The sequence below is a fragment of the Thermobia domestica genome, chromosome 2 (genome assembly GCF_964235325.1).
Source record: "Thermobia domestica chromosome 2, izTheDome1.hap1.1, whole genome shotgun sequence".
NCBI classification, from domain to species: domain Eukaryota; kingdom Metazoa; phylum Arthropoda; class Insecta; order Zygentoma; family Lepismatidae; genus Thermobia; species Thermobia domestica.
The window spans coordinates 95099871-95122938 of NC_137455.1; the positions used below are offsets into that span (position 1 = coordinate 95099871).

The following is a 23068-nucleotide window of genomic DNA, read 5'->3' on the forward strand; positions in this document are numbered from 1 at the left end:
TTTTTTTTTTTTTTTTTTTTTTTTTTAATGCAATCCATCTTTCTTTTCTTTCAACAGCACGTGGGAAATCTTAATACTTTGCTTGAAATAGAAATCGAAAGATTTGAATCTTATTTGCGAAAGAAGATTCAAATTCGTGTGATTTAAGTATATCTAATAAGAATACATCGCTTTTAAAACAGAGGTGGCCGCTAAGTTTTTAAATAAGGCTGTACATGTGGATAATATCCTAACGTTGAACTGTAGTTTTTCATACATACTAGCAAACATAAAATAAAGGGTATCCAAAAATGGGAAACCAGCGGAGTACCATGGAAATGCATACGTAGGGTAATGTTGTGATCGTAAAGATAATTTTGGGGGAAACTTCTCAACCACTTTGCTAAAGTGATTATCACCTTAAAATCCACCATCTTTGCTGTTAGAATTTCCAAATGGAAACATGAGCGTGTAGTACATGACAAACCACCAGAGAATGATTGAAAGCTTGATGAAAACCTTTATTTTCCAAACTGGGATCCGTTTTTAAGTTACAAAATCAAGCATTTTTCCTTCTTGCGGATATCTGGTAGCCTTAAATGATTAGTTCGAAATTGCCACCATCGTGTATCATGTTTAGGTTTGTCTCATCACTCAGTCCTAGTGCACCGTACGTAGAAAGTCCACTGTAACACTTGCACGACATTTTACAATTCTGCCTGTCATTTGAGTAGCACCTCAAATTTATTCGGAATAGAACAGTGACTGTAAAGTCACTGGTTAAGGAACTTCCAGAGGCGTGGAAACTTAAGGCGCAAATATTATGCAGGTGTCTGTCGGTTACGAAAGTCACGAAAGTCATGGAAAAATCACGAAATCAGAAAACGGTCATGAAAGTCAAGAACAAGTCACGAAGTTTAGCTTTTGGGTCAGGATTTCTTTTATCTATACAAATATAAGTATAGACTGGAAAAGTTGGTTCTATAAAACGTCAAAATTCACCGCCAGAAATGTCTATGGTCGGCTTTAAACGCTACCAGATCGCAAGCAAAACACGCTTCTATCGCATGCATGAAAATTCGGTCCAATTCGCACGAAAATTCATTGTTGACAATGTTACTAAAGTTTATGGTTTGGGAAGGAAAAAATCACTAAATTTCATTTTGGAATTTTAGTAGACACCCTATTATGTCACACTGCGGCCAAAATTTAGAGGTGGATTTATACAATGTTGGTTCCCCACTGCAGTAAAAGAGCAGTTTGGATGTGCAATGAGCACTTTCAGGCCCATTGCTAGTTTTGTACATATATGCATATATTTAAAGGAAATTTAATATTCGTATTATTTCTTGTTTATTAATACATATATAATTAGGTTAAAAACCAGCGCTGGTAAAACTATTATAGATTGGTATTTTTTCTATTAATCTTTATATAAATTTATATATTCATGTGTGCATTTATGTATTGTGTAATGTATGTATATATATGTGTATATGTTAACCTTTAAAAGTTATTCTTTTCAGTTAAAAAAAAAAAAAAATAATTCCAAGTAAGGCAAAAGTTCAGTAGCTAGCTAGCTCATTTGGAAACACTGTTAAGCTCAGTGACAGTTTCTTCTCGTCGTAGCGGAGAGGGGGAAAGCTGTTAGATCGTATATAAGTAAGAAGGGAATGGCAGCGAGGAGGCAGATTTTGGATTCTTTTGATAGAATCGAGACGGAATTTTTAGCGGGAGGAGCTTTCGTGCTCCTTGGGTCTCTTTTGCCTCGCGACTTTTCTTTTAAGTCAGAGCAGGGGTACAGCCGAAAGAGATGGCTGTGTATAGGGTCAACCTTTAGACTTGTTAAGCGGAATACGAATCAGAATAATTGAGTTCTGGTTGTATGTCCATGGGTAAGGTCTAAGGATAGGTTCGATTCCCGGTTAGGAATATTTTAAGAAATGAATTGTAGTAGGGATTTTTAGATCTATTGTTACAACGTTCCTTCCGAACGCTGTATGTTTTCAGAAATTTTCTCTATTTTGATTTTAGGGAAGGCTGTTGCTATGGCAACCGAGCCGGATGAGTAATATATATACTTTTTTTTTTTTTGGTTAGTTGTTTTTGATTAACCGATTAGAATTTTCACAGCTGATTCCTCATATAAGGGGATGGTAGGCTGTGGTTTGATTTGAATTTAATTCCTACTACCGAGCCTGAGAGAAGGTGCTTTATTCCTAAATGAAGGAATTTTCCATTTCCCTTTACCTTTTTGAAGTCTGTTAACTAGCTGATTTCATTAAGGGTTGTCCAATAAAGGGCGATTCCTGAATTAGGGACTTAGGCCAGACAGTTCTCAGAATGTTGGGTCTGTCTTTAGAGTATGTGAGGTTCATGATGGCTTGTACGAGGACGCATGTTCAGAACCTCTCTTAAGGAATTTTAGACAAATTTTAAAGGAAGCTTCATGTTTGGGGCGAACTGTTATTTAAGGTTTTACATAGGTGGGGACCTCTGGGTCTAGAGGTGTACCTGAACGAAATTTTTTTTTTTTTTATTAGAGAAATCATTTTCATTAAGGGATATTAATCTCAGAGGACCTTTTTTTTTTGTTTTGTTCTGATTTTGAAATTTTGAATAAACTAGTCTACTTGGAAAAGTCTGATTGATATAAAATTCCCTGAACCTTGGGTATTGATATTAAGTTTATTGTTTACTAGTTACCTAGACGATTAGTAAGCACATTTATTTATATTATGTGAGTGTCTCACGAATTAATTTTCAGGTTTTGAAGCGTAGTATAAGATAGTAGTCGGAACATACTATATGATATACGTGTTATATAGGGCACATCGCATAATTTTGGTGGCTGCTGTCCAGGATATTAGACTTTTCTTTTAAGTAGTATATGCGTTTAAGATCAGGGAAGATACTGAGAAACATGGAGTCCAATTCTATTGAATTAGAAGCTTTAAGACAAGCTCTGGGAATGGAAGGAACCGAACAGTTGAGCGCTGAGTCTCTATTAGATTTTATTAGGAATTTGAAAGACTCACAAAATACACGAAGAAGTGAAAACGCTAGTTGCTCGTGTAGACAAGATTTTGAGGAGGTGAAATTACAGCTTTCTCATTTTTCTGGGGATCCGTCGCAAGATCCATTTGAGTTTTTGTCTAGTTTAGAAGACTTTGCGGCGCATAAACAAGTCTCGTTAGAGATTATTCTAGAAAGAGTCGTGCCAAAAGTCTTAGAGCGAGAAAGTAAGGAATGGTTCCAGTTCAAGAAGCCATTCGCAAATTTTGCGGAATTCAAAGACAGCTTCCTTAAAGAATATTTTAGTTTTAATTATAAGGAAGAGATTGAATCGCAGTTAGTGAGTAGGATTCAGAAACCAAGTGAATCTCTAGCGCGTTTTGTTAGGGAGATGTCACTTTTGTTTAAGAGATTGCCTGACCCTCCACGGGAAGTAGAACAAGTAAAGAAAATTTTGACCAAGGTACACCCAAAGTATAAGGTCTATTTACATGAAAAAGAGTTTTCGGGACTGAAACAGCTAGAAGCGTATGCTTTAAAAATACAGTTATATTTATTGGAGGAATTGAATTATGTAAAGTCGCATGAGGTTGAACAGAAAAGGGCAGACTTAGCTGTAGTTGCTGCAAAGGGGACAGTTTTAGACAGTGCGCCGGAAATTAGAGCAGAAGCTCTAAACCCAGCTGTTTTTAAGAGACAAGATAAAGTTGTAGGCGAGAATACTAAGGAAAAACAGCCGATAAAATGCTTTTTCTACAAATCTGACGGGCATAAAAAATCAGTCTGCGAAAAGTTTAAAAAGTTGAAGAAAAATGCAGGAAAAGAGAACGTATCTGCAGCCACTTTTGTTAGGAAATTAGCGACAAGTAAAAATGCACCGCCATATATATTTGGATATTTCTATAGGCAGCCGACAGAACTTTTCTTGGATTCTGGGAGCCAAATATCTATTACAGATGGAAACACTGCTAGGAGATGGGAAAAACAGGGCGCTCGAAGTAAAAAAATAAAGCAGGAAATTTCGTTAGCCTCAGGGCATGTTTTCGCACACAAACTTGTTTTTCCAACTTTCTGTATAAAGAAAAAGAAATTGTCGCATCCATTTTATGTTTTAGAGTCGGCTAACATTCCCGTTATAGTTGGAAATGATCTGTTAACGAAAGCCAAAATAGAATTACACATGTGTAAAAATGGTTGGCGTTTTCAGAATGAAGAGAAACTAACAGGTTTTATTGAGCCACAAAGACATAACACTAACAAAGGGAGGTGCAATAATAGGGCAAATATGCGAGCACAAGACATGGGGTCAGCCTTTTCTTCTGAAATGAAAGAAGGAGGGAAAAAGGTGTCTGGTAGCGTTGCAGAATCTCCACAGAGAGAGAGGAAATTGAGGACCGATTGGGAAGAAAAGAAAAGGAATAACGGATCAGGTCATTTTTTACGGCCGCGTCGGCCAAAGACAAAACCTCCGGGGCCAGGGAACCACTAATAAAGGCTACTATTCTGGGGGGAGAAACCTATCTTTATGCGGATAGCGGGAGCTCTCTCTCCTATGTGTCGCAAAAGGAAGCAGAAAAGTGGGAAGCCCAAGGTTGCAAATTCAGAAAGGACACTTTGTTTTTGTCTTTAGCCCAGGGGACAGCTATTTCTCATAAGAGCACTATTGTCGATGTTTTTATTAGGGGTATCCGTATAAGACAAAAGTTCCATCTCCTCCCCCTCCTCATAAAAGACGCGATTGTGGGCAGGGATTTTCTCCAGAAAAGTAAAATTGTTCTTTATATTTCTCAGAATGGCTGGAATATAGACGATGGTTTACAGTCTGTTTGTGTTTTTGACTCTGAGAAGAAAGAAAAAAGGTCGAACTTGGAGGACTCTTTGTATATTCAAGAAGGAAAGGACACCGTTATAGAACAGATGTTGTCTCGTGTCACTATTGATAAAGATACAAAAGAGAGGTTGAAAGGAATTTTGGAGAAACACAGAGAGGCTTTTAGCCATAAACCGGGACTTACACATCTAATAAAACATAACATAAATGTTCGGAATCCAAAACCATTTTCATCTAAATTGAGGCCGCTCTCTTTTGAGAAGAGAAAAATAATGGAAGAGGTTCTTGACCAAATGGAAAAGGATGGGATCATTGAAAAAACACTTCATTCCAAATATATCAGTGCTCCTATTTTACATCAAAAGAAAAATGGGGATTATAAGCTAATAATGGACTCGAGAGTTTTGAATTCTATGACTGAGGGTCAAAAATACAGTCTTCCTAGTATGACAGAAGCTCTTTCTTATTTAGGAAATAAGCGTTATTTTATATCACTGGATATTATATTTGCTTTCTCACAAATTGAGTTTGATGAGCAGAGTAAGGAATTTACTACCTTTATTACGCATAAGGGCTTATTTAGGTTCACAAAAGGCTGCTACGGAATCAAGGATCTTCCGCATAGTCTGGCTAAGCTCATGCAATTGGTGCTTAAGGAACTTTATTTTACTAAAGTTATAGTATACTATGATGACATCCTATGTGGCGGAGAAACAAAAGAAGAGCTTCTCGAAATTTTAGATGAGACGTTAAAGAGAATTAAAGAGGCTGGGTTAACACTAAATCCTGATAAGGCGGTATTTTTCGCTCAAGACATTGAATTTCTTGGCCACCGTATTAGGCCTGGGTATATTTTTTGTACTGAAGAAAAGATCAAAATGGCCAAACAGTTTCAGAGGCCAAGAAATGTAAAACAAGTCCAAGCGCTTTTAGGCTTTTTTAATTTTTTTCATTTTCGGATTAAGGGGATTGCTGAAATTTTAGCGCCAATAACAGATCTTTTGAAGAAAGATAAACCGTTTATATGGACTCAAGTACATGAAGAAGCGTTGAATAAATTAAAGGAGGCTCTAGCAGAAGACCCCATGCTTCTCCTACCAAAAATGGGGGAGCCGTACCACATATTTGTAGATGGCTCTAGTATCGCGTCGGGGTACACTCTGTGTCAAAAAGATGACCAGGGGAAACTGGGGGTAGTGGCCTATGGGTCCAGGAAGTTATCACCGGTACAGGCGAAGTACAGCGCAACACATCTCGAACTTTTGGCAATAGTATTAGCTTTAGAGAAGTTTGAAATTTTCTTGATGCATGCACCTGTCGTGTATGTGTACACTGACCACAAACCGATTTTGACTATTCTTAAGTCGAGTAAAATCTCTCCGATGTTAAGTCGCTGGGCTGCGAGAATTTCTCGATTTCCTGTGGTTTTGAAATTCTTGCCGGGAAAGAAACAGCCAGTAGATATGCTTTCTAGATTAGAAGGAAATTATACAGAAGGGCCAGAATTTGAGGGTTCCGCTGAAGCAAATGATTTACTTCCTCTTGAGTCAGAAAGTGACAAGGGCTTTCTGAAGGTGGAAGTAGAGGGCCAGAAGTTGATAGATATTCAGGATCTTCCTTCAAATGATTTATTTTTCATAGATGTTCAGAGGACTAAGGAGATAAAAACTCTGAAGAAGGAACTGAAGAGGAAGCGAAACGATGAAATTCCTCTGAGTGGTAGGTCGTGCTACATTACAGACAGGGAGAAGTTACAGTTCATGTCTGAGTTACCTTTTAATATTTTGGCTATAAGTAAGGTCGAACAAGTTGAGGAATTTCCAAATTCTTATGATTTACAAGATTTCGAAAAATGGCGACAATTACAAAGGGCTGACACGCTTCTTGGTAAATTGATTGATTATAAATGCGGAGAGAAAAGAAATTTTTCCAGGCGACTTAAACAGACTTTGAGACAGCTCGATAGAGTTACCTTCTTTAATGAAGAGAATATTTTGATGAGGACTGTCAAAATTAAGGGGGAAGAAAAGGATGTAATATGGGTACCAGATAAACTGCGGGCCACAGTTTGTAAAGCAGCCCATATAGAGAAGGAGTCAGGGCATCCGTCCTTCGTAGAAACTTTAGATAAAATCAGAAGTCGTTTTTTCTGGAAAGAAATGAAGAAGAATGTTAGGGATTTCACGAAGGCTTGCGTCCCGTGTAGCATTTTTAAAGAAAATATAAATACGAAGTTCGGATATATGGAGAGTTCCTTAGTAAAAGCACCCGGAGAAGTCCTGTATGCGGACAATCTAGGTCCTATCACAAAAACTAAAGTAGGAGGGTATCGATATTGTTTAGTATTGGTAGATGCTTTCACAAGGTTGGTGAAACTTTTCCCTCTTCGAAGGCTTACAGCAAAGATTATGGTTGAATGTATTCTGACTTTTTTCTCAGAATTTGGAACATACAAACGGTTAGTGACGGATAATCACAGTATTTTCAATAGTGAAATTTGGAAAAGGGCCATGGAGAGCTTAGGGGCCAGATACAGTTTTATCAGTTCATATAGGGCGCGTGCTAACAAGGCTGAAAAGGCAATAAAGGACGTTAAATGTCTTTTAGGCATATATAATGCAAAGCACGAGAACTGGAATCAGGATTTAAAATTAATTGAATTCGCTCTGAATTCAAAGAAATGTTCGAGCACTGGGTACTCTGCATTTTATTTACATTTTGGCAGGGAGCTTCGACATCCTTGGTTAGATTTAGAAACCAAGAAAGAGAAGGAAACAAGTTTGAATGTCGATCACCCGAAATATGTGGCCGAGTTGAAGAACAGGTTGGAGAAAGCTTACCAACGGGCAAACAAAATTCAGGAAGAGAAGCATAGAGCATATGGGAAGATTTATAATAAGGGAAGACGACCAAGTCCTTTTAAAGTAGGACAAGATATATGGCTGAGAGTCATTAGGATTTCCTCGCCTACTCAGAATATTAGCGCATCGTTGGCGAATCGATATTCTGGTCCATGGTGTATACAGAGTCAGGTAGCCGCCAACACATTTTTGGTAAGGAACAAGTGGTCCGGGAGGACAGTAAAAACCAATGCAGATATGATGAAACCTGTTTTTAAAGCTCCCGACTTTGCTAAACACGTCGTCGAATTACAAGCAGAGTACGCGAAGGAAATCAGTCCGAACGAAATAAAGAAGAAAGATGGGGGGAGAGTAAAACTACCCACCGACCCTGTAGTTTGATTTTTTTTCTTTTTTTTTTTTTTTGAAGTTGGATTTTGTAAACAACAACCTTCCTTAGAGATGTTTTTATTTTAGCTAGTTCAAGCTGAGTTAGCTCGAGAGCAGTTCACGTCACGAGACGAGACCGTAAAGTTCAGAGCCTTAGTTTCTCTAAAGTACATTCAGACAGCATGTCTCTCCAGACTAGGTCAGTATACGTAGGTGCTAGACCTAACCCTGAAGACCCGTTAAAGCTTCAGTTATTATGTCACGTTGATGCACCGAAAAACAATAAAAGAAGAGCAAGGTTTGCTCAAGATGAAACTTCAAGTTCAAAAAGAAGCCGAGTGGAAGTGGCCGAAATGACACTGAAGGATATTCGTAACATGCAGTGCGAGCGGAAAAAAGAGGAGGGGCGCCATTCTTTTGAGCATCTTCCGGGTCCCTCAAGAACGCAACACGAGGACGAGGATTTCATAGACCTTTTTACGGACGGAGAAGGACTGGGAATTCCAAGGACTCCAGGGAAAAACATCAGGTTTCCGGAGAGAAAAGAAGAAGCATCCCAAATCAGGAGGAAGCTGGATCTTTAAGGATTGATTGTAAGTCAATAATTCTCTTTTTTTTCAGGAAAGTGTTATTTGGTTCAAATTGATTCGTGAACTGTACGAGACTTTAGACTTTCGAGGCAGCCATAAGTCCTCGAGACAAATTATCAATTCTGATTTTTTTTTTTAGTGTGTGTTGTAAATAATTGTGCTGATTGTGTGTTTTTGAAGTGAATTTTCCCTCAATGTGAACGGGGGAAAAAACTTCCGGACTTCAGACTTTTGGGCACTCATAAGTCCCAAATTCAATAACTTATCAAAGTTTAAGTGAGTGTATGTGAAATTTGTGTTTGTGTTTCGAAAGTGATTTTTTCCCTTAATGTATTCGGGGGAAAAAGACTGGAAGAGACTATGAACTGAGAAAGTTAAGTGGAAAACACAGTTTTTCTTTTTTTTTCTCTCTTTTTTTTTAAAGGTCGCGGTATATGCAATGAGCACTTTCAGGCCCATTGCTAGTTTTGTACATATATGCATATATTTAAAGGAAATTTAATATTCGTATTATTTCTTGTTTATTAATACATATATAATTAGGTTAAAAACCAGCGCTGGTAAAACTATTATAGATTGGTATTTTTTCTATTAATCTTTATATAAATTTATATATTCATGTGTGCATTTATGTATTGTGTAATGTATGTATATATATGTGTATATGTTAACCTTTAAAAGTTATTCTTTTCAGTTAAAAAAAAAAAAAAAATAATTCCAAGTAAGGCAAAAGTTCAGTAGCTAGCTAGCTCATTTGGAAACACTGTTAAGCTCAGTGACACTTTCTTCTCGTCGTAGCGGAGAGGGGGAAAGCTGTTAGATCGTATATAAGTAAGAAGGGAATGGCAGCGAGGAGGCAGATTTTGGATTCTTTTGATAGAATCGAGACGGAATTTTTAGCGGGAGGAGCTTTCGTGCTCCTTGGGTCTCTTTTGCTTCGCGACTTTTCTTTTAAGTCAGAGCAGGGGTACAGCCGAAAGAGATGGCTGTGTATAGGGTCAACCTTTAGACTTGTTAAGCGGAATACGAATCAGAATAATTGAGTTCTGGTTGTATGTCATGGGTAAGGTCTAAGGATAGGTTCGATTCCCGGTTAGGAATATTTTAAGAAATGAATTGTAGTAGGGATTTTTAGATCTATTGTTACAACGTTCCTTCCGAACGCTGTATGTTTTCAGAAATTTTCTCTATTTTGATTTTAGGGAAGGCTGTTGCTATGGCAACCGAGCCGGATGAGTAATATATATACTTTTTTTTTTTTTTTTTTTTTGGTTAGTTGTTTTTGATTAACCGATTAGAATTTTCACAGCTGATTCCTCATATAAGGGGATGGTAGGCTGTGGTTTGATTTGAATTTAATTCCTACTACCGAGCCTGAGAGAAGGTGCTTTATTCCTAAATGAAGGAATTTTCCATTTCCCTTTACCTTTTTGAAGTCTGTTAGCTAGCTGATTTCCTTAAGGGTTGTCCAATAAAGGGCGATTCCTGAATTAGGGACTTAGGCCAGACAGTTCTCAGAATGTTGGGTCTGTCTTTAGAGTATGTGAGGTTCATGATGGCTTGTACGAGGACGCATGTTCAGAACCTCTCTTAAGGAATTTTAGACAAATTTTAAAGGAAGCTTCATGTTTGGGGCGAACTGTTATTTAAGGTTTTACATAGGTGGGGACCTCTGGGTCTAGAGGTGTACCTGAACGAAATTTTTTTTTTTGATTAGAGAAATCATTTTCATTAAGGGATATTAATCTCAGAGGACCTTTTTTTTTGTTTTGTTCTGATTTTGAAATTTTGAATAAACTAGTCTACTTGGAAAAGTCTGATTGATATAAAATTCCCTGAACCTTGGGTATTGATATTAAGTTTATTGTTTACTAGTTACCTAGACGATTAGTAAGCAAATTTATTTATATTATGTGAGTGTCTCACGAATTAATTTTCAGGTTTTGAAGCGTAGTATAAGATAGTAGTCGGAACATACTATATGATATACGTGTTATATAGGGCACATCGCAGATGCGGAGAATCGTCAACACTGTTTGACCTCAGCACACTCGTAAACTTGTATTCGACTCATATAGTTTCACCGTTTTGAACTGTTAGGTGGCGATGAATTTCAATCAGTCTAATTCCTTCACCCAATAGAAATCTGAGGAGAAAGAGTGTCGCCATCTTTTTAACCATTTCTCAGCGTCTCATACGAGACGCATGCGTGCTGATTCGAGCTATAAATAAGTCTAGGATGCCACCATAAAGTAACATATAACTGTTGTATTTTAGACTTTTTATACATTTTTTCCGGTAATTATAGAGCGAGCCGTGTAATTTAGAATGAAAGATGAAATTCATTTCTAATAACGTGGATCTTAGCTTTGTATTTTTTCTTATTTATTTATTTTTTTTTTCAGGTGAGTAAAGACTATAAAGGAAACCCGATCTATCTTCATTGTCGGCTGGGACTGTGTACCTCAGATTCAGAAAAGGCTCAGGGGAATCTCATAAAGGTATGTAACAATATTTAAATTTTTTAAAATAATTTTACAAAGCAAGTTACATGTTTTGTGACACGAATAGTTGTGTCATCGACTATATAGTTAAAGTTACTTTAGTTAGGTTGGTGGAGGAGGCGGAGTAAAGTGCGAATTAATCAGATATATCTCCTGAATCCATATTAACTAGATACTTGGGAGGACAGTGTTTCTCTACTGGTCCCTATCTCAGCATATGACCCAACAGTTTGCATTAAAACTCATCTCTAAGGTTAAGAATCGCACATTTGGACTTGAATGAACTTTCCATAATGGGCCTCATTTCCTGCAATCAGTGATTTCGTTATTTACTGTTAATTCTGCTAAGTAAATGAAACAAATAAAATAAATTTAAAGAAATTATTCTGATACTAATAACACAATGACGTACAATAACCAATTTCAGAATGCGCACGTTCACTTCGAAAGAAAAATTATTATCACGAAGTAGTAATTGCGTATTTCCCTCCGAAAGGATATGCTTTGATATTTCTTTTAATAATACAATAGTTATATCAGAACAGTTGATATTTTCTTTTATAGTCGAATAGAAGAGCTTCCTTCCTTGAACGACAATTGGGCTAATAATTTTGTTTATTTGTAGAGCAGTTTCTATTCTTTGGTGCCTTTCCTAGATGATAACTGTCTATTCTTGTATTCCTAGCTTTAAGTAGAACTCAAGATTCACACTGTTCCGTGAATATTTCGACTTCCTTACTTTTAACAAATGGTAGGGAGTAGGAAGTGGCGTGGATAAGCCAGTGAGATTTCGGTGTTAACTAGCGAGAGTTAAGAAATTTCCACCCAGAGTTTGGGATGATAATAAATTGCTACACACTCTATTTATATTTGCTCTTAAACCTGATATGCTTCTTGTTTGTAGGTATGTTGGTAGTGAGTTATTAAGTGTAGAAAATTTGAAATAAACGACGTGATAAAAGTAGATTTAGTTTTTAATATTTCACGTTATTGTAAACTTGATTCTTGCAATATAGTTTATGGAGTTAAAAGGTAAGTGTATATAAATCGAGGGCTTTTTTGTTACAGTGTGTTGATCCGAAACAGTATTGCTCTGGAAAGAACTTGCGACCATACTTAGATACTGTTGTATCTACGGCACAACAGTGGTCAACGAGGGGTCCCATGAAGCTAGTTGCAAAGAGAAAGAAACTAATAACGTCAAGTAAGTAACGTACAAATGATATGTTTTCTCTGGGAAATGAGTAATGGAATGAGAATGTGTAATGAGTACTGATTTAATATCAATATATATATATATATAAATGTTTTGTAGGTAGAGTCAAATAACGGACCGAGATTTAGCCCTTCACCTATTTCATTATAAAAAGATACTTTTTGTGTCTACAAAAGTTCTTATAACAGTCTCTATTATGACCAAGGTTGAAGGTTATATTGTCTTGTGCTGGGAACCCTTTCGCTTCATAGCAGCCACTAGGGTTATCCAAGGATACGGTTCTTGGAGACCTCAGCTCATAGCAGCCTTCTTGAGGTACGGTATTATTAAAGGAAAACCCCTTCACTTCATAGCAGTCTCCTGGGTTATTAGGATAAGTTTACGATCAACAGTCAACTGATGCTTGATTCCTTCGTGGTTCCTCTTCTATGTGTCCTCTTCAGGTGGCTCGTCTTCCTTCGTGTGGGTCCGTCTCATTTCGGTTTCCTTCCTGTCTTCATCTTTAGTGTATCGTCTGCTTGTTTGTAAATATCAACACGTGTCGTTATGAGCATGTGCTTGTGTTGTGATGTGGGGATCCTTACAACATATATATATATATATATATATATATATATATATATATATATATATATATATACACAGCGTTTTATTTCTAAAAATAAAGGTGCCGGTACGCTGAACCTGCTGTTCATAGTGGTTAAAAAGTTGCGTACATTTCAGGATATTATTAATCATAATAATGATGTCCAGTAGCATATCATTATAGTCTTGTAACTAAAAACTCTTACCTACATATATATAAAGTTGCTTTAAAATGTCTGATTCTTAGATTTTAATTTTATAATACAATAAACGTAATAATAATATTTCTTAGTAATTGTTTCTTGCTTTTTCTCTTTCTGTAAACGGGCGAAAATAAGCTGCTATTGTTTGTTTCCAAAAGGCATCAAGAGATCTACAAATACTGAATTTCAATGACAACACACATATAGTACATTGTTCACATAATGTTCTTCAGAGTACTGGTCGTGCTAACATTTTGTTCTACAAACCTCTAATGAATTAATGGGCAAACTTTACGAAAAAAAGTCTAGGAGATGTTTACACTTTAACCTCTTCCTAATAATGAACAAAAAGAATTAATTGGATACATTAAATTGGGAACTGAGTAAAGGCTTTTCTGCAGAGGAAGTACAGAAGTGGAGTCTCAACAGAATTTTTGTACTGGCTTTTTTAGTTGAGTTCAGTTCAGTTTAGAAGAGGAAATATTCTGTTCTCATTAAAAAGGCGCCGGTACGTCGTACCGTTGCATACCGCCAGGTAAACTTACAAAAAATACTTCTCGACTGTAAAAAAAAAAAAAAAAAAATAAAAATAAAAAAAAAAAAAATGGAAATCTGAAAAGTGGATTAATACAGAAGGTTAGTCAGTTTGTATCCGAATGATTTGACAACCCTGATTTTACCCGTATAATACTATCAGAAACATGAAAACTGGCTGTTATCAGTGTTTTGTTTCAGCTTGCAGGTGCCGGGATACTGTGTTGGTGCTAGTGAAATCTCGCGGAAAGTGAACCATTATTGGAACACCTCATCAAAGCTCTTTCCCACCTAGATTTTTTATACAACCTAATAGTGAAACAGGGTCGGGAAAATATTTAATAATTTATGATTACAGCTAAATATATCGTGTCCAGGCAAACATTAAATGTTTCCCATGTAGAAACAGCAGATACTTTGTGTAATTCGTCGATTGGCAGGCCAGGAGAGTCCCAACAATGTGACGTGGCCGAGATATTAAATCTGGCGCAGTCCATTATCAGCCAGATTGCGACCACCCTACGAACTTCCTGCCGCGCCACATTGCTGAACGTGTAAGACAAACTGCCACAAACTATACGGAAGATAACTCGGAGGAAGGCCAGAATGGAAGACTGTTCTCATATTGGATGAGGCCTGTGATAACGTTCGAGCAACTACATAACCGCAACATCTCTGAGAAGGGAGTACCAAATCGCAGGAATTTGCGATTGTCGCCGGATACATTTACGCGGGAAGATTGGAGGTAAGTGATGTAACGTGAACAAAACGTGAAGATGAATGCTTCCTACTGCCAAGAATTCATCATAACCCCAATATATCGGAAGGACATTTCTCGGAGCCAACTGGAACCAGGTGCGGATCCACATGGTTAGAGCGCGCGAGAGCGTGCACTCCTCCGGTTTTATTACGATATGAAGGAAGAAATGGGAATGAGTGATATCCCCTTTCATGGCGTTCCTGCCAAAGTCCTGACGCCAGCCCACTCGATTTCTGCGCATTTGGACTATTAAAAACGATGTCTACTTGGTTTGTTAAAAAACTGCAGAGAGAAATAGGATAGAATTCCTATACCTATGCTCCAGTGTAGTTTGTTGCAGTGGAAATCGAGCGATAATCCATAATGTTAGTGGGTTTTATAGAACACAATTAGTGGTGGCAGCTCAGCTATTCATAGGGTAAATACACTTTAAAATTGGTAAGATATAAGCAGAACAATATTTTGTAGATCCGCTGAAGACGTGTCTTTTTCATAGATGTAGCTGCCAGTGACTGAAAAGAAAACTGTGGCACAATAATGATTTGACAGTCGTGAATCCAGATAATGATAATTTTTTATCTAAATAAAATGAAACATCTTAAGATGTACGTTACCAATAAATGAGAAAGAACCAACGGTCATGCCACTAGTAAAAAATATTTACACGTGGATAAATTTCTAATTGCGCTTTTTATACTAACTTGAGGATCCCGAATTCAATGGAATTATTTTAGAACTTATCCGTCAATGTGATCATGAGAAAAATGATCTCAAGGTTGGGATCTTTGGAGTACCGCTTATGCCAATGGTAAAGATGTCCGCGCTTCGATACATTTCTAATTGGACTTTCTTACCAATATGAGGATCCTGAATCCGATGACTATTTTTAAACTTATCTATCCGTGGGTTCAGCATCCGGGGGTCCATTGGCATCTGCGGCGCCACCCAAGATTCCAACTTTGAGGTCATTTTTCTCGTGATTCCCATTCACGGATATGTTTAAAAACAGCTCTATTGGATTTAAAGTTCTGAAATTAGTATGAAAACAGCAATTAGAAATGTATCGAAGCGTGGGTATCTTTACCTTGGCATAAGCGGTACTTCAAAGGTCTCAGCTTTGAAGTAATTCTTCTCGTAACACAATAAACGGATGTTTTAAAGTAATTCCATTGGATTCAGCATTTCCAAATTAACATGAAAATCGCACTTAGAAATTTATCCATCTAGGCACTTGTTATTAGTGGCATAATCGTTTGTTCTTTGGTAGTTTAGTACATACTATTCATGTTATGTAGAAGTCCATCTATCATTTTAAGCAAAGGAGACAATTTTTGTAGATATCAAACAGCTTTTCTCATTATATTGTAGTCTCTGGATCAGGACATCAGCAATCAGTAATCTTGTCTTTCTCTCTAAGTTTGCAATACCGTTTCATGCAAGATGTTATTTACTATTATGCACAGTTTCTCAGTAATTGCTTACGTGTATTGCAACATATTTTGACTTAACCTAAAAAAAATCACTGTCTTCAAATCTTTATTTGTCTATAACGTCATTATTTCTGCCCATTAGCTTGTGCAGTTTCAGAAATGACTGCTTTCAAGAGATCTACTAAATTTACATACACAGTATTTAGTCATTTGCTAAGACATAATTTTCTTAACCCGTTTTACACTTGGGAAATGATGTCTTAGGAACTAATACTTGTTTTTATATCGCGTATTTCTTGTCAGTGAAAAGTTGTGGAGTAGTTAAATGAGCAACATATTTTTTTCTTTCTTTAATACCTGGGAATGACATTACCTCAAATCCCATGTTAACGTGAAGCGTTTAACTGCAGTTTTACAATCTATATGTAATCCACTCATTTAACACAATAGAAAGTTCTATAATTGTAATTTTTCACCGGTGGGACTACAGTAGGTATACCAGTGTCAGATATAGAATGGGCAAAAAGTAGCTATACACTGCTACTTTTAGATGTATTGAATGCACCAGTTGTGGGCGGTATGGTTTTGATTTAAGCGTACGCATTTGGCATCGCTAGAACGTTCTTGGTATGGATAATTCGATAAAAGCACGCCATGTAGACTTCTTTGGACTGTTTACTGATGTTAGAGCCACCGTTTAATTTTATTATCTTCAGTTATAGAAGTCTTATGACGACTAGATTTCGGTGCATTAGCCACCGAATCTGTTATTTCAATGTGATATATCTTCTTATGTGATATATTGCCTGGCGTGAAGGTGTGTGTGTGTGGGGGGGGGGGGGAGTGATTACTGGTAAAAGCTCCTTGCCTCGCACCTGATTGGCATTTTCACATTTCCAGTAGTGCTTTAGTATCCACTTTTTGCTTCTAATTTAAATTGTTTGCCGTTGGTAGTAATTACCTGTAAATAATAATAATAATAATAATAATAATAATAATAATAATAATAATAATAATAATAATAATTAAAAAATAAAAATAAAATAAAACAGACAATAAAAAGCAAAACCGACATGTGAGGAAATAGCTTAAAAAATATTTCTAAAACGTAGATAAAGGGTATAGAATACTGGTGTGGAATTAGTGTTTCGAAAAATTAGATCTAAAACGTGAAACCAATAGTGGATCAACTATAAGGCTACTTTTGGCCCACTCATTATTTCAGAAGAGACGTCTTTGTGCCCTGTAATGAATTGTATGTATTTATATCAAGCAAGGACTAATTGTTATACGACGCGAAAGTATACTCACATAAATTCTTCTGTAGATATTTGCTGATGTGTGCTGTAGGATGCATATTTGATATTTAAAAGAGCCTAAAATTCCAGTATTAAAGGCTTCTTTGGCCCTTTCTTGGTGTATAGTATTCCTCTATGTTGCTAACCTTCTAACATTATGAAGTTAATTTCACTCCGGAAAATGCTATAACTCATGTGAAGTAAAAACGTACATAATATCATTACATACTTCTATGTTATGTGGGATAAAAATGTTGAAATGCTCCTCTTGGAAAATCGGTACTGGGTACACAAGTGATCCCAAATTCAACATGGAGGTCGCAGTCTCCCTTGTCGATAAGAATTCTCGAAGAAAATTACATTGCGGTGTGTTTCATAACTGTTTGATATGCCGGAAATACGTTCCAATAATACTGTCAATTATTAAATGGCCAAAATAAACAGTTCCAACACACTGTTAAATATATTGATTGTTCTGTGAACATAAGTTTGGAAATCATAGCACCTTCAGTAGATACTTGAAAGAGACATTGCCAGACATATTTCTCCTTCCTTTGCATTACATATCAAGTTCCCAAGTGCAACGATGATGTGTTAAGGTATGTTTATAAATAAATGAGCAAGTGGACTTTTGAAATGTGTATTAAAGAATTGAATACTCTAAAGTAATCTCATTCCAAGAGAGAGAGAGAGTTTGTAATAAAGCACAAATACTACATTATTTCATAGTTCTATTTGCCTTCTCACTTGCATGTTCTGATTTTGGTTCTAGACTCAACATCGATATTTCGCACTAGTATCTTCTACGCAAGATATTGAAAATTAAGTCTAAAAATCAGGACAAGTGAAAAAGTAAGGAAAATCAGAATTACCTATTTTGTATAATAAAACATGTTACTGGGATCATTTCTTTAACTTCTATATTTGATATTTTCTTGTTTGCATGAATATATATATATATATGTATGTGTGTGTGTGTAATTATTATTATTGATTTTGCTTTTCTGATTTCAGCCACACCAACATCTCCACCAACCTTACATAGAACACCACTCGTAGTTGTCGGAGTATCAACTGAAGTAGCTGTTGGTATTGCTCTTGCTTCCTTTGCCATTGGAGTAGGATTAACAGGGACCTTGTGGTGTATTAACCTTAAAACAGGTGAGCTTTGAGTCCGTAAGATAAGGTTTAATTTCCTTAAATGATTGCACATTTTCTAGCGTATTTACGAGGCGCATCCAGAAAGTAACTTTCTTAAAGGCCTTGAACAGAAATAAAACACAATTGAACGGAAACATTTATTCTAACAGATACAGAATGTGTTTAGCTATTTTTCAACGTATTCACCCCCGGAATTGAATTCAGACATTTATCATACCGTGGGACCAACTTGTCTATACCTGTGTCATAAAACTAGGCCGTCTGAGATTGGAACCACTGTGTGACAACCTCCTTCGCTTCTCCGTTATTCTGAAAATACTCGTGCTGACCTGACAGGAATTTCTTGGGGTGTAAGAACAGATGCTGGTTTGCTTTGTGATCTGGAGTCAATTGTTTCGGCACCTATCTGGCACACAACTTCTTGAACAACAGGCGCTCCGTGACAGTGGTGTGCGATAAGGAGCGGAAAATCTGTGGGAACTGACCACTGAGTTCCGTCATTGTGAAGCGATGATTCTACATGGATTTCAATCGGCGTTATGCCCTGTGCATTGAAAAACTTTATCACTGCTCGCACTTCACACGCGGCGGGAGCTGAAATAGGAATGTCCATCTTCAACCACTGCTGCGACGCTACTGAGAGAACTAGAGAAGTTCCGCTGGCGCATGCGCCATTCTAAGACCTTACTCTCTCATGTACACTCAGTTGCTTCGCGCAACATACGGTTTCTAGGTATGGTACGCGTGGGAAAGTTACTTTCTGGATGCGCCGCGTATTTTGTTTTACTGATTTGGGGTGTGGGAAAGCTGAGTGAAATTCATAAATGAAGTGAAATGCATGGTATCTTCACAAGATCTGACACATTTGAATATTTAATAAATCAGAAAGTAATGAAAACAAATACGAGGTGCTACCCAAAATACCCGAGATTTTTTTATCGGGTAAACCAGTGGCAGTACGACATTCCGCCGTCAGATGTGTCGAGGTACATGTATTAGCTACTGCACCACAAAGTTACGTCATCGTTGGCACAGTCAGTTGTGAGTTGTAGTTGTGCATGTCAAGACGTGTTTCAGTGCTTTTGCGACTTGTCAAATGGCTGACTTTAAGTAGCAACGGATTTGGATCAAGTTCTGTGTCAATTTGAAGAAAACTGCAGCCGAAACCCACCGCATGCTGAAAGAGGCATTTGGTGAGAGTGCACTGAGTCAGGTAAGAGCATTTGAGTAGTTTCAAAGAAGGCCGCGAGTCTGTAGAAGATGACAAACATTCTGGTCGACCGTCAACATGCACAACACCGGAAATAATCATGAAAGTGCGTGATGTGATTCGCGAAGACAGAAGGCAGACAATTCACGATGTTTGTAACAGACTTCGACGGTTATACGGTACATGTCAACGAATTCTGTCCGATGAACTGAACATGAGACGGATTGCAACGACATTTGTCCCTCACCTTCTCAGCATCGACTAAAAAACCTCAGGATTCAGGCGTGCACTGAGCTGCAACAAAGAGTTCGAGAGCGTCCAAACTTCTTATCCAGTCATTACAGGTGGTTAATCTTTGGGACCCGGAAACGAAGCAGCAATCATCACAATGGAAGACGCCATCCTCTCCAAGACCGAAAAAACTCGACAAGTTCGCAGCAACATCAAGTCGATGCCAATCAATTTTTTCGACATTTGAGGAATTGTGCATAAGGAATTTGTTCTACCTGGTCAGAATGTTTGTGGGAAGTTTTATTGCGAGGTTTTGAAGAGACTGAGGGAAGATGCTCGGCACAAACGACCAGAGCTGTAGCAAACGAAAGACTGGTTGCTGCACCATGACAACGCGCTCGCGCACATCTTGCTTGTGATGGAATTCCTGGCCAAAAACAAGATGGCAGCGATTCCCCACCCTTCTTACCCCCTGACCTAACCCTGTGCGACTCCTACCTCTTCCCGAAGATGAAACTCGCATTGAAAGGGCTACGTTTGACTCCACTGAAGACACCCAAGTGGAATCGCAACGGGTCCTGAACACCCTTCACCCTGCGGACTTCCAGGAGTGCTTCCAGAAGTGGGAACAATGCTGGGGTCGTTGCATTTGCATTCATGCCGGAGGGAACTACTTTGAAGGTGACGGAGAACGTTAGGACGTAAGTATAGTTTTCCGATTTTCACAGTGGCATTCTCGGATATTTTGGGTAGCACCTCGTAAAATGGTAACAGTGATAAATATATATTTGGTCTAGGAATTAATTCGTGCGGGTGGACAAGAGATGGCGCAACGAACGGAGCGTCCCACAGTTCCGTGTATCCACACATGTGTTGCAAACCCCTGTCATCGCGTATCGTTCGTAGTATAGGGCAGTGGATTAAAGCGTCAACAACACCAGTTTGTAGTTAAGTGAACATGGCGCAATTTGTGCCTGATAAAGTGTTTTTGCGGGGTGTCCTGCTGCATTACTTTAACATGCAGAAAAGTGCGACTGAAAGTCATCGTATTTTGGTGGAAGTGTATGGTGACCATGCTCTAGCTGAGCGAACGTGTCAGAAGTGGTTTGCACGGTTTAGAAGTGGTGATTTCGGCTTGGCAGACCAAGAGCGAGCTGGACAGCCAAAAAAATTTCAAGACGAAGAATTGACAGCATTGCTCGAGCAGGATTCGTGTCAAACGCAGGAACAACTTGCAGCAGCATTAGGCGTTGATCAAACAACAGTCTCCAAACGCTTGAAAGCCATGGGAATGATTCAAAAGATGTCACATTGGGTTCCACATGAATTGAAAGACAGAGACGTTGAAAGACGAAAAACCATTTGCGAATTGCTGCTTCAACGACAGAGCAGAAAGGGGTTTCTGCATCGAATTATTACGGGTGATGAGAAGTGGATCCATTACGAGAACCCTAAACGAAAAAAGGCCTGGGTGAAACCAGGTGAACCAGGTCCATCACAACCAAAACGAGATATTCACTGTGCAAAGGTTATGCTGTGCATATGGTGGGATATGAAAGGTGTGGTGTACTCTGCTGCAACCGGGTGAAACTATGAATGGAGAACGTTATCGACGACAATTAATGCGTTTGAAGCAAGCTCTGGCCAGAACACGACCAGAATGGGAGAACAGACATGATAAACTTATTGTTCAACATGATAACGCTCGCCCACATGTCGCAAAACCGGTCAAAACCTATTTAGAAAATGTCGGATGGGAAGTTTTACCTCACCCGCCGTTTTCACCAGACGTTGCTTCTTCGGACTACTACTTGTTCGATTGCATGAACAACGATTTGATTGGACAGCGGTTTACTTCTTCAGAAGATATCGAAACATGGGTCTCTGACTGGATCGCTTCCAAGGATGAGGACTTCTTTCGCCACGGAATCCGTACATTGCTTGACAGATGGGCGAAAGTGGTGGCTAGCGATGGACAATATTTTTCTTAAGGTATTTATGTATTTTGTGTTTGTACTACAGCTTCAATGTGTGCGTACCAACCGCACGAATTCATTCCTAGACCAAATAAATCCCAAAATTTTATACTTTATGACAAGAACTCATGGATGTTTCAGAACACGTTAAGAGAAAATGTGTCGTACCTTAGAAACGAAAGTTTCTAGATAGGAATATATACTATTGATTGATTATAATATCGACGTAGAGTAATAATAGTAGTACAGGGCTCATAGTGAGGAACTTTTTTTTAACTAAAAGTTACTTTTTTGGGGGGACAAAGTCGGCAGTTTTCTAAGAAAAATATTATAAAAATAAATGGAAAAAGGCAGAAACTTGTTATTATTACTCTTCTGAAAACTTCAGTACTTGCTGCCATGTGAACCAAGTCAACTTTATTCTCACTTCAGTTTTTATTCTTTCTAAAGCACAGTGGATGGTTAGTGGGTGCTTAAGCTCTCAAGGTGGGTTTGAGAGCCCTTGAAGTCCATAATAAGGGTATAAACATAATCCAAGTTATTAGCTTTGATCTTATTGTGTTAAGGAAGAACGACATATATTACCTGTTTACATTTCACTTTTGATTGTATGCGGAATGTTGGTAGATATTTTGGTCACTTTTTAGTAACTTTTTCATGTGCTTTTGGTCACTTTTCAACTATTTAGAAGAGATCAGACCACTATGAGCCCTGGTAGTATGAATATAAAATAGAATAAGATAATTAATGAAACAGTAAATAAATAAAATGAAATAATAATATGATCAACAAATGAAGCGGTGAAATAAAGCTAATAGAAAAAGGAATATTATTCGCAGCTACCAGATATCGTTTTCCTATATTGTAGTTACATAACGTCCACAAATAAAAAAATAAAAAGAGCATCTTCCGGTGTAAACATGCAGGAGTTTATAACTAGTTTCACTTCAGGTGTATGTTTATGTGGTACTTCATTTTCGGTAACTGCTGGACAGATCTGAACCAAATTTGATGGGCAAGTAGCCTAAGGTCTAAGGAATCAGAGATCGCTATATTTGGTGGCTAGGCTCGGTTAGGGACAGGCTTAGTTCGACTCGACTCGTATAGGTACTTTATTTTCGGATCTGAGCCAAATTCGGCGGGCAAGGAGCCCATTCTCTTAAGAAAGAAAGATTGCTGGGCGGGCTCGGCTCGCCTTGTATGCCGTACTTTATTTCTCAATAACTATTATCTGGATGAGAACCAAATTTGATGGTCAGGTAGCCTATTAGTTATGACAATAAACCGCACTTTTGGTACCAGTCCCTTTCTATTT

The 23068-nt window shown here is 37.8% G+C and overlaps 1 protein-coding gene across 3 annotated transcripts in view; it reads left to right on the plus strand.

Annotated features, from left to right (window-relative positions):
* Nucleotides 1-23068, plus strand: part of LOC145674205 (transforming growth factor beta receptor type 3-like) — a 118973-nt gene that overhangs the window by 87623 nt on the left and 8282 nt on the right. For all 3 annotated transcript variants that reach the window (XM_081744037.1, XM_081744038.1, XM_081744040.1), the window contains exons 15-17: nucleotides 11051-11146; nucleotides 12218-12353; nucleotides 18190-18336. In XM_081744037.1, the coding sequence (XP_081600163.1) occupies nucleotides 11051-11146; nucleotides 12218-12353; nucleotides 18190-18336 (379 nt within the window). The remainder of the gene's footprint in view (nucleotides 1-11050; nucleotides 11147-12217; nucleotides 12354-18189; nucleotides 18337-23068) is intronic.